The 16,793-nt window shown below is 42.7% G+C and overlaps 1 protein-coding gene and 1 long non-coding RNA gene across 7 annotated transcripts in view; both read right to left on the bottom strand.

Moving 5' to 3' along the window:
* Nucleotides 1-7,134, bottom strand: part of LOC138417375 (uncharacterized) — a 41,891-nt gene extending 34,757 nt beyond the window's left edge. Inside the window, exon 1 of the long non-coding RNA XR_011248098.1 lies at nucleotides 6,626-7,134. This is a non-coding gene — a long non-coding RNA (uncharacterized lncRNA). The remainder of the gene's footprint in view (nucleotides 1-6,625) is intronic.
* A 5,589-nt stretch (nucleotides 7,135-12,723) lies between these two features.
* Nucleotides 12,724-16,793, bottom strand: part of NRP1 (neuropilin 1) — a 146,731-nt gene continuing 142,661 nt past the window's right edge. For all 6 annotated transcript variants that reach the window (XM_069547378.1, XM_069547379.1, XM_069547377.1 and 3 more), the window contains one exon: nucleotides 12,724-15,548. In XM_069547378.1, coding sequence (XP_069403479.1) covers nucleotides 15,259-15,548 — 290 coding nt within the window. In that variant the 3' untranslated portion in view covers nucleotides 12,724-15,258. The remainder of the gene's footprint in view (nucleotides 15,549-16,793) is intronic.

Here is a 16,793-nt window from a genome sequence, read left to right as displayed (position 1 = left end):
TTCCCTGTCTGCTACTACACGACCTCATTATGTGCTGCACTGGTGAATTGATAATGAAGAGACTTAAAAAGAGTCTGAGAGCAAAAGAAGCTCCTTTCTTAGCCTGACTGGCCTCCAGAGCAGTGCCCTAGGGAACTCAATGCAAATTTCCAACAAGATTACCAGCAGCTTCTTATCTTCCCCTTGGAATGCTGGGAATGTGGGAACTGTGAAAAGCCCACAAAGATGGAAATACCGTGGTTAAAGGGAGAAAAAGAGAAAGTTTCAGTTTGATGAAGAGAAAGAAAATGGTTTAAGGTAGGCTGAGAGAATTGGTATTATTTTTCTAAAAAAGCATACGACCTTTTGACAAGATTACAAAGAAAATAGATCTCACATTATGTCAGTACTTTGCTTGACAGATCTACATAGGATCTTGTGCTGAGGGTACCAAACAAAGTTCACCATCTACCGAGGTCAGCCGCTTACTTCTTTGCTTTCAGATGCAATCTTAGACTTTTCCCTGAAAGCTGTGTCTCTGAGCCAGGCTCTCTGAGTCACTGGCTTCAGGTCAGTTTCAAGGCAGTAGGAGCACCAGCAGTAGAATGAAGAATGGGAGATGCTAGGATAGCCATCCCCATTTCTATTCTGGGTGGTGACCCAGGGGTGCCAGCTCCCATGGACCAGATCTGGCCAGGTAGCCTTTGTTTCTGAATTCTGATACCAGTTATTTTTCCATCATTCCTCCAGCCCCACCCAGCAGGTAGTTAGCAGCTGTCCAGTGTCATTACAATCTGCATTGCGTCACTGTCCCCTCTTGAGTTTGTCAACTCTCTCAATACCTTTGTAACTAGTTTGTTGCACTGAACACTTGGAATGTTCAACTCCTATGGAATTTCCTAGAATGACCTTGATTTGATTATCCACAGGTTGACCTATACAGAAAGTGTAAACAAATAGTTATAAAGCTTATGTGATGTTGCTAGAAGTGGTCCGTGCTTATGCTATGGGGACCTAGACAGTGGCTCTCTCTCATTTATGGGGAGCAGGAAAGCTTATCCTAAGTGGAAAATTTCAAAATGAGCTCCGAAATTGAGTTGGAAGTTCTGAGGCAATCAATCAAGGAGGATCAAGCAGGAGGAGAGAGAGTATTCCAATTGTTTGCAAAAAGCAAGGCAGGTTGACAGGGGATAGTGTTCTAGAGGAGTGTCAAATAATCAGAAACTTTTGAAGAATGGGTCAGGCACAAAGCACGTAGCTTTCCTGGAGGTTAGCGATTTGGATTTTAGTCTTTTTCTTCTTTCTTTTTTTCTAAAACACTTTTGGCTACGCCCTGCAGCTTGTGTGACCTTAGTTCCCTGACCAGGGATCCAACTTGCATCCCTTGCATTGGAAAGCAGAGTCTTAACCACCGGACTATTAGAAAAGTCCCCAGAGTCTAGGTTCTATGACTGTAGATGTCACTACGGCCACAGAAGCCTTCAATTTCCCAGGACTCAGAGAATGGGAACAACCATGTGGGAAACAGCTGGAAAAGTCACTACTGTGTGCTGACTCTTATTCATTCTACCAATGTGAAGGACCATTTGCCGAGCTGGCGCCCTCTGGACCCACCCAGTGAAGGAACTTTAAACTATGTGCTTAATGTGATATCAATATTACCTAAAGTCTCCAAATTGCAAGCCACGCTCACTGAAAGTCAGATAGTGACTTCCTGGAAGATTCACTCGCTTGGCTCCATTCTATCAGGGTGGGGAGTGGAGAGGCAGAAAAAGAATTCCCAACTCGCTACTTGCAAAGAGCCCAGAGTACATCTGTTAAATCCCTTTCTTTCGATTACAGCACAAAAATGCCTAAAATTTAATTTTTATTTCCTCCCCAAATATACACATGCCGAAGGCAACTGTGGCCTTTCTGCTGGGGGAGGCCACAGATTCCAGTTTGTGAAACATATGTTGGAACCTGTCACTGACACCATAGGATTAACACAGAAGGATCCTCTTGATTCAAGGGTGACATTTACATTTCTATGCCATAAAGCATCTTTATTTCCCAGCAGAGTGAATTTTCAAAGTTGCTTCTCATTTACTCATGACTTAATACTTCCCCACAACTTGGTGAGGCAGTCAAGGCAAACGGACAGAGAGCAGTTACTTGCCAGAGAGCTTCTAACAGACTCAAGACCAGGAGGGGCATCTAGGTCTCTATTTTTGGCACTTTCCACAGTCTTTGTGGGGATGGGGTGGCTGCTGTCATAGCAAGTTGAGGTGCTGTAAGTTATGACCAACCTAGATAGCATATTCAAAAGCAGAGACATTACTTTGCCAACAAAGGTCCATCTAGTCACAGCCATGGTTTTTCCAGTGATCATGTATGGATGGGAGAGTTGGACTGTGAAGAAGGCTGAGCGCCGAAGAATTGATGCTTTTGAACTGTGGTGTTGGAGAGGACTCTTGAGAGTCCCTTGGACTGCAAGGAGATCCAACCAGTCCATTCTAGAGGAGATCAGCCCTGGGTGTTCTTTGGAAGGAATGATGCTAAAGCTGAAACTCCAGTATTTTGGCCACCTCATGCGAAGAGTTGACTCATTGGAAAAGACTCTGATGCTGGGAGGGATTGGGGGCAGGAGGAGAACGGGACGACAGAGGATGAGACGGCTGGGTGGCATCACCGACTCGATGGACGTGAGTTTGAGTGAACTCTGGGAGATGGTGATGGACAGGGAGGCCTGGTGTGCTGCGATTCATGGGGTCACAAAGAGTCAGACATGACTGAGTAACTGAACTGAACTGAACTGAAGAGCTCCAGGGCTAACACTCCATTGAAAAACACAGAAGCTACCTGGTGGACCCTGGTTCTCCCTTAGGCTACATTTAGGAGGCCATATTCAAAGAGAGATTTCAACCTGAGACAGAGCCTCCAGGGCTTTCCTTTCTCACTACCAACCACCTGACTCCAAGAGAAATGCCCTTCTGACCCCTACTGGCTGTGGTGGCACATGCACTGAGCAAGCACAGAGAATCATTTGAGAGCGGGTGCCGGAAATACTCTCCCAAACACTCTCCCCCTATGATTGGACAAGAAGGTTAAACATAGGAAAGCTTGACTCAGTCCTGATTAAACATGCTGGGAAGACAGAAACAAATAATCACCCGGTATATAGCAATAATGGAGCAACAAAGTAAATATTAAGGCAGAGGCTTGCTATCAATATTTAACTAGCAGATTAATGTACAGAGGATGCACTTTGGAGAATAGGAGGGTGACCAGAGAGGCAGAAATGGCTCAATTATGATACATTGTCACAGCCTGGGAAGAGGTAGGGGCTGCCTGCATTGTTTAACCTGAGGTTACCAGCGCACACCAGAGGTAATCAAGGGTGATTAAGCTGGGGGAGGATGATATGAGATAATTCTAGGCTCATTAGCATAAATAATTTGTTGAGAGTATGGAATAGAGACATGCTATAAATTCTGGCTGCGATTTCATCCCTATGATTCCTGCATATCTGTGTCTCCCTCATCAAAAATTCTCTTAGGCTTTCTTCCGTCCTTTATTTGCTCAGCTAGGACAAAGAATCTTAAGGACCGCTTTGCATCTTGGGGCAATGCTTCCAACTACGACTTAACCTAATGTTCCTGTTTTGTGTTCATGCAAACAAATCTATTTCTTAGTCTATTACTTTCCAACCACTTCTCAGAATGGGGAAACTGTCTAAGTATTGCACACAAGGTATTTTTCGTGGGTAAGTGTGGGACCTTCTGAATTAAAGATTAAAGTGTGTATTAGCATATCAAAGCAGCCGTGATTCTTAAAGAAGAATGTAGTTGTATATAGCATTTCCTGAAAACATTAGTCCCACAGAACCGTTTTTATGGGAGCATACTGTTAGGTAGGTAGAACAGGGGAAAGGAGTCCAAAATGGCAGTGGCTACAAGACAAGGAAGGGAAAAGCCCACGAAAATGAAACAAAAGAAGGTCCGAGGACCGGAGTGAGGACCTCAGGTAAAACAAACAACACTCCTGGCTGGCCCAATTTGCATAGGACAGGCCCAGGGAGAGATAAACATATAAATAGAGGAGCCAAAGCTAGCTCTCTCTCTCTCTCTCCTGCGCACTGGGGTGTTCTTCTCCTCATGTCTTTGGATCGATGTGCCCTCATGCCTCGAAGATCGATTTTCCTGCTATCTTCTCAATAAAATAGAGAAGTTACACTGAGCTGTAACACTGATTTGTCTAAGAGCTATAACATGGTCCATTCGAGACCTGAGAGCTATAACATGGTCTATCCAAGACTTGAGAGCTGTGACACGCCGAGGAGGCTTTAATGTCCATCGCTCCAAATCTTTGTTGTGATGAGACAAAGAACCGAGGAACGTACACTCACGTGACAATACTAAATAACCAAGGTTCCGTGGAAGGCTTTTGGTGAAGGGTTTTTTCCTCCCGTTGTCCTCTTCGGTCATCCCACCAGTTTCAGTCGCCGTGCTTCCTCTACAATATTTTGTTCCTCCTTCCTTCGTGTTTGGAGTGAGACGGCCACCAGCTGATTTTCTAGGATCTTTGTAACAGGAGTGAAAATGCCTGAGGAGACCCCATCCTCAAATGTGCAAGGCAACTGCATACTCTGGAGCCTTCGCCAGAGCACTGAACACATGAATGTACTTTATCCTTAGAAGTTAGAGTAACACGTAGACACTTCAGCACTTAATTAAAAACAAACAAACAAACAAACAAAAACCCTGCTGTTCCTCAACAGGAAATGACAAATTTCAGTCCCACTGGGACTGCATCATATTCTGATATCATTTCTCCAAAGCTAATGAAATGTGAACCTCTTGGAGGCCAGGAACACAGATGATCACCTCTTCATGACTTAATACTTTAATGTCTCTGAGTTTTCTCCTGGCTCCCTCGGGCATCTTGTTCTCCACTCCATTCTGAGTCTCACTGAGAATTTCTCCAGAAGCTGCACAGAAACAGGGATGTTTGGTCCTTGAGGCAAGGATTCACACATCAGGAGATAAAAACCAATGAGAATTTCAGGGGTCAGGTTTCTCTAGAAAAAGCTCTGTTTCATTCCTGTTTTGGCTACTACGGATGAATTCTGCCAGTAATTCTGTTCTCAAAACTATTTTGTTCTTTACTAAGTTATTTATTAAACCTGTAATGATGCTAGTTTGTTCAGCCATTTGGCTTAAGTTTGAAAGTCCTATTTCTGTCATATCCTGTTATTTTATTTTCTAATTATAAGTTTTTGTTTATTCATATTCTATATAACATCAAATAATTGTTGTCTCTTTGGTTTCTTGATTTATGTTTTTTCCAAGTTTATGTTATTTTTTTTTTCTATGATGTTTTTGTGTTTTCTGATATTTGTCTGGTGCCCAGATGCTTCTCTTTATCCTGTTTATGCTTGGACCACTGAGCCTGGGCCATATCTTTGCTCTGACATAGACTTTCTCCTCACTCTATCCAACCTACAGTGTGAGCAAAATGAGAAAAGAGTGGGGCAAGCTCATCTTGGTGGTTGGTGTCTTTGTTAGTGTATCTGGGCTCAATTTAAGATTTTGTTCAATGTTCTAAATTCGACATCTGATCAGTTATTAGATGTTATACTGGTTTAGCCACAAATGTCAAAGCAACAGTGATTTAAACAACATAGAAATTTGTATTTCTCTTGGCGTAGGGGACGACAGAAGATGAGATAGTTGGATGGCATCACAGACTCAATGGACATGAGCTTGAGTAAACTCCAGGAGTTGGTGATGGACAGGGAGGCCTGGCGTGCTGCAGTTCATGGGGTCACAAAAAGTCAGACACGACTGAGCAACTGAAATGAACTGAACTATGTAACTAACTGAACATAAACCATCTGGGTTGGTGGCACAGATGTGTCAGGGAGCCTGAATTCTACCTGCTTGTCAATGTGTCTATGCATTATGGGGGTACTTGGCTTTCACTGGTACATCCACAGGCAGTCAGTGTGAAGAGAAGAAGAGCAAGGAAAGGACATAATTACTGTTAAAGCTAGGAACCTGAGGTTTCAAGTATCACTTCCTGTTCCATATGACTGGCTCGACTGTAGTCACAAGGGCACAGAGTAGCAAGGGGGCTGGGAAAGGTAGTCTTTCTCCTGGGAAGTCAGATGTGCAGGTGAAACTTGGGAATTCTATCACTAAAGGAGGATTTCCCTTGTGGTTCAGCTGGTAGAGAATCTGCCTGCAATACAGGAGACCTGGGTTCGATCCCTGGGTTGGGAAGATCTGGAGAAGGGAAAGGCTACCCACTCCAGTATTCTGGCCTGGAGAATCCCATGGACTACACAGTCCATGGGGTCGCAAAGAGTCAGACAAGGCAGAGCGACTTTCACTTTCATCACTAAAGGAAGAAATTGAAGAATGAGTTGGCTCTGCCCCACCAAATTTCCCATCCCCTAATGGGGGGATGTAATTAATTTCCAGGGAGGGAATATACATTCACACAGCAGAAAGCAGAACTGTCACAAATCCTAGCAAACACTTCCCCAACACAAACGGTCCTCGATGACAGACACATGTCAGAACCAACTAGCCAAATACCCAAACAGCACTTTGTGCTCAAAAGAAGTTAGCCCATCTGCACACCAGTGGACTGACTGACTTACTGCGTCTTGGAGCTCGTCAGCTTGTCCAGACGCATGTTTCCGTTCCACCGAGGAAAAACGTAAGTTACCAGCCAGTGCCGAGCAGAGGAGAAACAGGGAGGATCCCCGAAGCAAACGGTTTCAGCAGCCACTAGGAGCATCCCCCCAAACCCCTTTCCTTGGGACAGGTAGCCACGAACAGCGTCTCCTCACCGCCACCCTGGTGCATCCTCATGGCGGCAACGTTGCTCGGGAAAATCCTGGGAGCCAGATGTCGTGAGAGCCCCACCGCGGGAGCCAAAAACCTGACCCGGAGTGGGGATTCCGCTGCTTGTCATTCTAGGGCCGATAAACAGGCGGAGTTGGTAGAAAGGAAAGTTTGCTTTATTTCAAAGGCTGGCAACCTGCGTGTGTTTGTGTGTGTGTGTGTGTGTGTAGGGGTTGGGGGGTGGGGGGGTGGACGGCAGACTTCTGTCCAAAGGCCAGCTCCCCCTGACTGACAGTCACAGGGCAAGAGCGTTTTTATCGATGGAGGGAGGAAACATCACAGTCGGCTCTAACTGTCATCTTGAACTTGGGCACAGGGTGGTCTGATCAGTGTCAACTTAATTGTTTTAAGTACAGCTAACCTTTAGTTCCACAGTTGATTTGTTCCCATTTCTTTGAGTTCAGTTCTCAGAACTGTGGCTGCCTCTGTCCTGGCTGCAGTCTAACCTTCAGCTGGTGGCGTTTCAGTATCTATGACAGTTCACAAGATATGGCTCAGAATATTATCTGCAGCCCTGAGGAGGAACTAAAGGTCCCTGACATTGCTTAATGACCAGACTATTATTACTTGGTCTCATTTGAGTGTTTTCCTTTGTGTATTTTCTCAGTTCTCTGATTAAACATTGTTTGGCTGAAGTTTTTCTACATATAAAAGGCAAGCTGAGGACAAGAGTTGCAAGGACCAGCTGAGGACAAGAGTTGCAAGAACCATAGGGTCCTGCTCTGTTTCAGTAGGGCGTGAGAGAAATGTCTTTGAAGAAAATATACGAACCCTCCAAGTTCTTGCTCCAGAACAAACTCCTGGTAGGTAAACCCGCCCTGAAAATTTCCCCTCATTTCCCATTTGCACTGAAGTTCTCTTTTTCCAGCCAATCACCATGGCTCCTTCATTCAACAATACTTATTTAGGATCTATAGTGTGACAGGAGCTATTCTATGTGCTGCGGAAACTGCAGGGAACTAAACACAAAAAGTCACTGTCTATGTGGAATTTGCATTCTATTAGTATTAGTGGGGCTTCCCTGGTGCCCCTGGTGGCTCAGATGGTGAAGAATCTGTGCAATACAGGAGACCTGGATTTGATCCCTGGGTCAGGAAGATTCCCTGGAGAAGGGAATGGCTACCCACTCCAGTATTCTTGCCTGGAGAATTCCATGGACAGAGGAGCCTGGCGGGCTACCGTCCATGGGGTTGCAAAATGTTGGACATTACTGAACGGCTAACACTCACTTTTTTTCACTTTTCAGTATAGATGGATAATAAAATAAATAAGTAAGGTACATAGTAAACAAAAAGGTGATAATTTGTATGGAAAGAAAAATAGGGAGCAGATATAGGATTGCACCTTGGGTATAATTTGACCTTTTTTTAAGTTTTTTATTATTTAATTCATATTTTAAAAAATTATTTATTTACTTTTGGCTATGCTGCATCTTTTTTGCTATGTATGGGCTTTCTCTAGTTGTGGTGAGAGGGGGCTGCTCTATAGCTGCAGTGCATGGGATTAGCATTGCTGTGGCTTCTTCTGTTGCAGAGCATGGGCTCTAGAGTGTGGGCTTCAATAGTTGTGGTGCATGGGTTTAGTTGCCTTGTGGTGTGTGGGATTTTCCCAGAGCGGGTATCAAACCTGTGTCCCCTGCGTCAACAGGTAGATTCTTAACCACTGGACCACCGGGGAAATCCTGTACCTCAGCTGTTGTAACCTCAGTTCATAAGATTGTTTTAAGTGTTAGTGGAAACATCTGGTAAAGTTTGGTACACAGTAAGCATACAGAAAATTGCAGTGGTCATGATGATAAGGAGTTACGAAGTTTTCATAGAGTAGATTCAATAATGCACTTGCTGATTAGCCGAAACACTCACATCCGTTGTTCAAGCTCTGGGTGCTTAAGGGACAGGGACCAAAACCAAGCTGAGTCACTGTGTGGATCTCTCCAAACACCCAAACTTTCTAATACATACAGGAAATAAATCAAAAGGATGTTATTTGGATGATAGAGTATTTCTTCTCATAATTCATTGGAACTTAGGTAGCTTGAATATACATAAAATTAAAAGATGACCCAAGAAAAATTATGTCTAAGATTCTAAATTTAAGATCTTTTTAGATAGAATAACAGCAGAAATTTTGCAAATGATCTGAGGGTAATGATCGAATCTGCTTTAAATAGAATCACATATTCAAAGTCAAGAAGCAATTTAGTCAATGTTGAAATTTTTCAGAAGTTGGATGAAATTAGAGCAAGGATGGCCTAATAAGCCATGGAATGGTTTCCCAACAGGATTACATCAAGATCATTAGTGTTGCCAGCACCACCTCTCTGCAAGATGTTGATGGAGCCTTGAAGAGTGTGTTAATTAACTGGCATTAAAAGTGATGGGCAGGGGAGATGCTCAAATCACTGAAAGGAGCATCCCAGAGACCAGACCTACTCTCTATCCTGGCAAGTTGTCTCGTTTAAGCTGCTGAAGGGTGAGGCTCTGTTATAGTACCATCACCAGAGAACAGGTCCATTTCAACCCAACATTCTGCCAGAGCAAGAGATTTCCAACTCTATTAATAGGGCAGTGATATTAATAAAATTCAGTCAGTTGGTAAAGAATGTGCCTGCAGTGCAAGAGACCCAGGTTTGATCTCTGGGCTGGAAAGATCCCCTGGAGAAGGAAATGGCAAACGACTCCAGTATTCTTGCCTGGAAAATCCTATGGACAGAGGAGCCTGGTGGGCTATAGTCCATGGGGTCGCAAGAGTCGGACATGACTTAGTGACTAAACCACCTTTGGTAATGAATGTTACACATTTATTGAACCCCTACATCATAATAGGTACCCTTCTATATGGTCTAGAAGACCATCTTTCTCTATAGAAAAACCTTCTCTTGGGAGTCACTGTTGGGCAGCAAAACTATTACCCTAGAGTTTCTTGCTTATTTGTAATAAGGATCCCAAGAAACAAGATTAGAAATTATTGAAGCAAGATTAAATTGGGTTCAACCTAGTTTCACCATTCAAGATTTTAGATAAGAAGATCAAAATGGCTCATGGGACCTTTATCTTACCATTCAGGATTTTACCATTCATGATTTTAACACCAGTCAGGATTTCAACACCTTTGGAAAGCAGTAAACTGTGTGTGATGAATGAGGCAACTTCTTTTGAACAGAAGGATTTGGCGCTTCACAGATGGATCCTCCTCCTTTTCTCCTGACCACACTGATGAGTAACAGAGTGTTTGCTGCGTGTGTGCTAAGTCCCTTCAGTCATGTCTGACTCTTTGCGACCCTATGGACTATAGCCCTGCAAGCTCCTCTGTCCATGGGATTCTCCAGGCAAGAATACTGGAGTGGGTTGCCATGTCCTCCTCCAGGGAATCTTCTCAACCAAGAACTGAACCCAAGTCTCTTGCATCTCCTGCATTGGCAGATGGGTTCTTTACCACTAGCACCACCTGGCAAGTCCCATTTGCTTTTCTGTATAGCACTTTAAATGTTTCATCAAGCAACATACTTCATGAGCCATTATCTATTCCTCTCAGAGAAATCCACATGTAGGGTCCTCACCAGCAGCACGCTTCTAGGCTCAGTGAGTGAGATTTCCAATTTTCTAATTTTACTGTTTCCCAGGCTGCTCAGACTCTTTTGTAAAGTGCTTTGAGAATCTGCAGGTATGTTACCTGTCTTGGAGTGTCCTCAAACCACCAGGTAAACTCTGGAATATCTGGCATAGTATACCTGCAGGCTGGTCAGTGCTTCTCAGACCCAAATGGATGGGAATGTGAGTCATCCAGGGATTGTGTTAAAAGGTCTCATTGTGTCTGGGGCATGTTCTGAGACTCTTGCTTTTCTAAGAGACTTTCAGGGGATGCTGCTGCTACTGGCTTGAGTAGCCAGGCCCTCTGTGAGCACTTCTTTTTTTTTTTTTTGTGAGCACTTCTCACACTCATGCAAGCAGGGTTATGGTGTGATAGGAGGAATGGAGGGGGAGATGAGACCAGATCCATCCTGGATTCACCCTTCAACTTGCCTGAACTTTGGATTCCTCATTTATAAAGAGGAATAACGACAAAGCTTAGCTCCCAGAGCTGCTGTGAAAGTAGAATGTTCTCAACATAAAGTATAGCGTCATTACCATAGAAGTTTCCCACAGAGTTTATTCCTTCTCTCCTGAAATGATATAACTGGTTCACGGGATCTTTAGTGCTATTAAGAAGTGACTTGTGTGTGATAATATAATGCTGTTATTTGTATCACTTTGCAATGTTTCTTTGGAATATTTAAAAAATGCCAGAGATCACACTGGTCGCATTCGCTTCTTGGTGCTAAGTTCTACTTATTTCAAGGTTCCTTCCCTCTGGCTTCTCAACCTGTGAGCTGAAAAGCTGCTTAAAAATCCTTCATGATAGAGTTTAGGGAAATTTCTGGCAGAACTGCTTTTCATTGCAACATGACAGCTCTGATTATCTCTGGGAAGCAGAAACATCTTGGAGTATTACAAAATCCTTCTGATCTGCAAAAAGATAAAGTACAATCTAGCCCAAGTGGTGATTAATATGTTAGCAGGGAAGACAGGAGATGGAATGATAAATAATTTTCATGTTTTCAGTTAAATGTTTCAATCTTTATGACATATTTTATTCTTGACTTTGGGAAGAATTATACAGTGATTTAGCTCCTTAAACCCAGGAAGAAAAGCCTAGCTTAGCAGCTAACTACGGATAAGAAATGGGTTGAAAGCATTTATGTTTAAGGTTTCTCAAACAAAGGAAACAGAACCCATGAATCTATAGCCCTTAATTCAGAAAGTATCTCTGGATTAATTCTGGTAGATTCATCATAAGTTATCATGTTTTCTGGGACACCCATGAACATAAATAGAATTTAAATTCAGTAAAGTGTGAATACCCAACTCTTCCTCCTCTATCCATGGGATTTTTCAGGCAAGAATACTGGAGTTGGTTTGCCATTTTCCTCCTCTAGGGGATCTTCCCAATCCAGGAACTGAACACACATCTCTTGTGTTTTCCTGCATTGCAGACAGATTCTTTACCTAATGAGCCATCAGGAAAGCCCTTTCTTTAAGCAGAGAAACCTCAAACTCCACTGAGCAGGGCAAATGCTCTTAGTTAAAACTTCTTCTTAGTTAAAACTTGGAAGATGCCAAAGACATCAGTGTCCAGAGAAAAGTAGACTATTGATTCACTGGAAAGAGCTGTGCAGAACAGTCCACCTTCATAGATTTCCTGTGCTTCAGAATTAAATTTTCCTATAATCAGAGGAAGGTAAGCAAAGAACTGTTGGTTCGTGAACGGTACTCTATCCTATAGAACATGCTTTGATTTCACCCTTCTCGTCTTTGTTATTGTAATTATTATTATTACTATACTACTGTTATTTTGGTCCCGGATGAACTCAAAATTTTCTAAGAATTACCAAGTAGTCAGCTGCAATGCCATGCTTAGCTTTGCCCTCTAATGAAATTTAGCACAGCTGCATGCATAAACACTATCCAGTTTATTACCTATTTTCTATAAGAACAAAACTTACCAACAGACATATGGGAATTTCATTAAAAAAAAAAACTTTACTGAATGGAATATAGAAACATTTGACACAAGATTTGGAGTTGAAAAATTTCCATTTATAAGGCCAAATTCTTTATGCCTTATCTTGACAAGTGTCCAATTTGGGTTGATGTTCTACTTTCAGGAAATGTTTTCTTAATCTTCTCTCCTTATTAGGATATTATTTTAAAAAAAGAACTTAAAAAAATCTTGAAAGTTATTTGATGCTGGAATAATACCAATTTCTTTAACAGTAACAAAGCTAATATAATAAAAGCCATCAGGTTTGGGATATTTTATGAAAATGTTTAATTCAACTGTTTCTTTGGAATGTAGTAGTCATAGTTTGGAATTTAAGTTACAGTTCAGTTCTATGTGGTTGTTTTATGCAACTCAGTGTCTGAGAATACAAATGTCATTTAAAGTTAAGGCTTCGCTGTTCATTTTGAAACAACAATTTACAAGTGTCATATTGTCATAGAAAATAAAAATTTCTGTAAAAAAAATTTGCACAAAATTTTATGATGGTACAAAACATGAAGCAATAATATACCAGTAAAATGAAAACATTTTACTACAGAAAGATTTATAGATCTCAATAAAGAAAAAAATATGTTATTTTACACCTTTTAAAATTATGAAACAATCTAAAACAATATAAACTGAACATTTTGTAACACTGCCTTTACAAATTAATAACTTTATAAACATATAATTTTTAAATATATTTATCAGTGCAAGATACTTTAAAATTTAAAGTTGCAGTATCATTTTTCCTTGGCTGAGGACAACTTTAAATCTGTTGCCCAAAAAAAAAATCAAGTCTTAATGCTTTCGTCTGGGTATGATTATAACGGCTGAATGGATGCCCCTGGGGGGTAGAATCTATTCTTCTTTCATAGTGATCAATACTTTCCTGGAAACAAAAGGCATTCTCATTTCAATTAAACCAGGATGAATGGACTTTCAGCTCCATGATGCAAATGTGACCCCCACAAATGTACTTGAGTGAGACCTACAGCAGTGTAGGAGGGAGGAAGTTCTTCTGTCCTACATGGCAGGGCATAAACACACGGAAAACAACCAAAGCTTCTTCAGGCTAATTCACAGGCTGCCTCATAAGACATTTACTTCTCTGTGGCTTACGTCTTGCCAGCTCTAAGGCAGGCTTTCTCATTGTGAGCCACTGGAAGTTTCCAGAAGCCTTCCCTAAGTCTCTTGTTTTTTCAGGGTTGCTGCTGAATGGATTTTTAAGACCATTTGTTCTGACTTTACTCCTTTTCTTCCCCTCGCTTATCTTAAAATACTCCATCCCCAGGCACTAGAATTTATGGTTGCTTTCTTAAATTAACCATTCCTTCTTCCACTTCCCTTGCTTGACTCAATACCAAAACAAGAAGGTTCTCATGGGTCATTTTCATGTATTTGGGTGTAAAAATCTCTGATTTTTGGATTTTGAGGGAATTTCATCCCTTTGAGTCTCACTTGAAAGCCAATGATTTCCTCCCTCAACTTAACCACTATTTCTATTAAATGCAAACATTTTCAGATCATTTTGATTGGTATAGATAGCAAATGGCTTTCGGAAAAAAGATACTGTCACTTTAACCAGTTAACAAGGAAACCAAAGTTATACTTTGGAGGGCAAAGTTAGGAATTTCCCTTATTTATTTATTTTTCCAACATAAAGTCTAGTAAAATTGTTTGCCATTCCCAGCAGGTTAAAGCTGCGAGTTTCTTTTCTGAAGAATGGCAAATGCTTAAATCCTAAGAGAGAAAAAAGACAGAGGGATAGCAGAGAAAGAGTTTACATTTGAAAATACATTCCATATGAAAGAACAGTAAGAGAGAATATTGCAGCTTTATACAAAAGGGTCAAGAGACATGAAATTGAACTACGGAAAAAGCGGAACGATTAAGTCGCGTTGCCAAATCTTCGGAGCCCTTGCCTTCCTGGAGGCTGACATCTCACACTAAAATATACTTTCTTCTTCGTCAGCAGGCCCCCAGGGTTTGATTCAAGAAGAGGGCTTTCACCAGCGAAAAACAGGGCGGGTGAATGTAACACAATGAGAACCAGTACAAACAAAAAGGCACTTGAGAGGACGTAGACTAGCCAGTGCCAAGGATTCTTCGATGCGGTTGTCCGCATCACACCCAGTTGCCAGCAGTGTTTATGATGGCACAGTTTTCTGTATGGAGTTCACAGCACGAGGTTGAGTACAACACTGGAAAACATCGAGGAAATCTGACGGTATTGCTTCGTAAACAGAGCTGACACACTAGACTGGTACTGAGGCTACGGTATACTTTAACAGAAAACACTCTACTCCTTCTTTGCCTATCCACGACGCGGGCGATTATACACAAGGCCAGCTTCAGGAGTCCACTGAAAGGCGGTTATTCAAATATATTCTGGGCACTGGGCTGCAGGTAGCGTGTCCGTCAAAGGGGCCCCGCTAAATACACTTGGTGCCAGCATCTTGGATTTTGCAGTTTCCGAAAAGAATCCAGAAGAGGAATAGGAGAGAGAAGGGGAAAGGGGAGTCCTTCGAATGATTAAGTCAATCATACTTGGTCTCAACACCAGCATTTGATTATTCCAACGAAACCAAAAGAAAGAAGCTTGACTGTACAGGATTCCGATTGTTAACACAGCTAAGTTGTCCGTGTCTGTCGGCCAAACTCATTGAAGCTCCTGAGAAAAAGCTGGCTTGGCGTCATCAACGCGCTTCCCAGCCTGAACAGTGAAAGATCAGCCGGCCCCCAGCTCAAGCTCTGTCCTCCGCTCCACTCTCCTGCTTGCCTGCTCACCTCTTGTCTGCTTTCACGCCTCCGAGTAAGTACTCTGTGGATTCAGTTTGTCTTTTTTCAACTTCACGCCATCCACGAGTTCAAAGTTATAGTTCTCCAGGGCAGATAAGTTTCTTTCTGACATCCCGTTGTGCCAACAGGCACAGTACAGCACGACCCCGCAGACGGCACCCAGGAGGACACCCAGGGCGCTCATGGCGATGATGGTGATGAGGATGGGGTCCAGGGTCTTCAGCACATTGCCCGGCTTCCTGGAGATGTTCTCGTCACCTTCGCCCGCGCCTTGGTAGCCTGGTGTGCTCCCTGGGGAGAAAAACAAAATTGGCTCCGTGAGCACTGCTAACAGACCAGATGACGGTAGACAGCAAAATGGACAAGAAGTTAAGCACACATCTGGCTCTGGGCTGTCCTTCCCAAGAGAGCCCCTGGGGGATTTCTGTGGTGGGGTCTGGCTCCTCCATTGCCAAGAAACACCAGCATTTATGTTTGAGAGTTGTTGGGAAACAACACGTGGGAGGAAGGTATTGGGGCTTTGGTGCTGTGATTTCGACAGAAAGCTTAGCACATGGAAACCACTGTTTCTGGGCAAGCCGTTAGGGCTGGGTTCTAATCTAATTCAGATTTTATGCAGCCCGCCCTCCATGAGACTGTAATCTGTGTTTATTGTCCTTGGCCAGATACGCGATCTATAAGCTTTGCAAAATGCTCCTTCCCACAGTGGTCTAGCAGGGGATTTAACCATTCCTGATGCATCTGTTTGATCCCCAAATCCTGCATGAGAAGATGGCCCAAGCTGCACTTCTGAGTGGTGGTCCTACCACAAGTCAGATCTTCAAGTTTCCCCCCAAACAGACCATGGTTTCACTCAATCAGGAGAGAGCTTTCCGAAAGAATGAGGGCATGCCTGCTGCTGCTATTTTAAATGGCTTATGGCTCCAATCGAGAAGCCAGGTCAGTGTTGTACTGAACAGAACACATTTAATAATCAGCATCTTTGCTGCCCTGGTTGTTTCACTGGAGATGGTCACACAGCTCTGCACGCAGGCATTGGGGAAATGTTTTCTTTAGAGTGGAACACGAGAAATTATTAACATGGGAGCTCTGAGCCTCATTACCTGATACTAGAAATGAGACTAGAATGTTAATGTGCAACAGGCCTGGTGTTTACTTAATGGTGTTCTGATCAACAAGGATTCCAATCAAAGGAAACTAAAAATACGCAATGCAAGTCCCTACAGGGGGAAAGAAGCCACGGGGACATATTAATATTCTCTCCCTTGATGCGACACTGTTTTGACACAATCTCTAATAAAGTTTACATCTCAGTGTGGACCACGTAACTAAGCTAAATGAGCCTCGTGTTGAGATGATCAACTGTGAATATGGCGCCATCTCTATTTGTCTCTACCAAATCCAAGTCTGGCTATGGTATTAATATGTGCACATTTCTGATGGCAACTGGTGCTGATGCTGATGGACAGGGCACAGATATGTGAGCAGCAGCTTCAGTGATGCTGGGGCAAGTGTCCAACACCTGCCACTGCTGGC

The sequence above is a fragment of the Ovis canadensis genome, chromosome 13, assembly GCF_042477335.2.
Source record: "Ovis canadensis isolate MfBH-ARS-UI-01 breed Bighorn chromosome 13, ARS-UI_OviCan_v2, whole genome shotgun sequence".
Classification (NCBI taxonomy): domain Eukaryota; kingdom Metazoa; phylum Chordata; class Mammalia; order Artiodactyla; family Bovidae; genus Ovis; species Ovis canadensis.
Note: the sequence above shows the minus strand (reverse complement) of the source record. Positions and strands in the feature narration are given on the sequence as shown.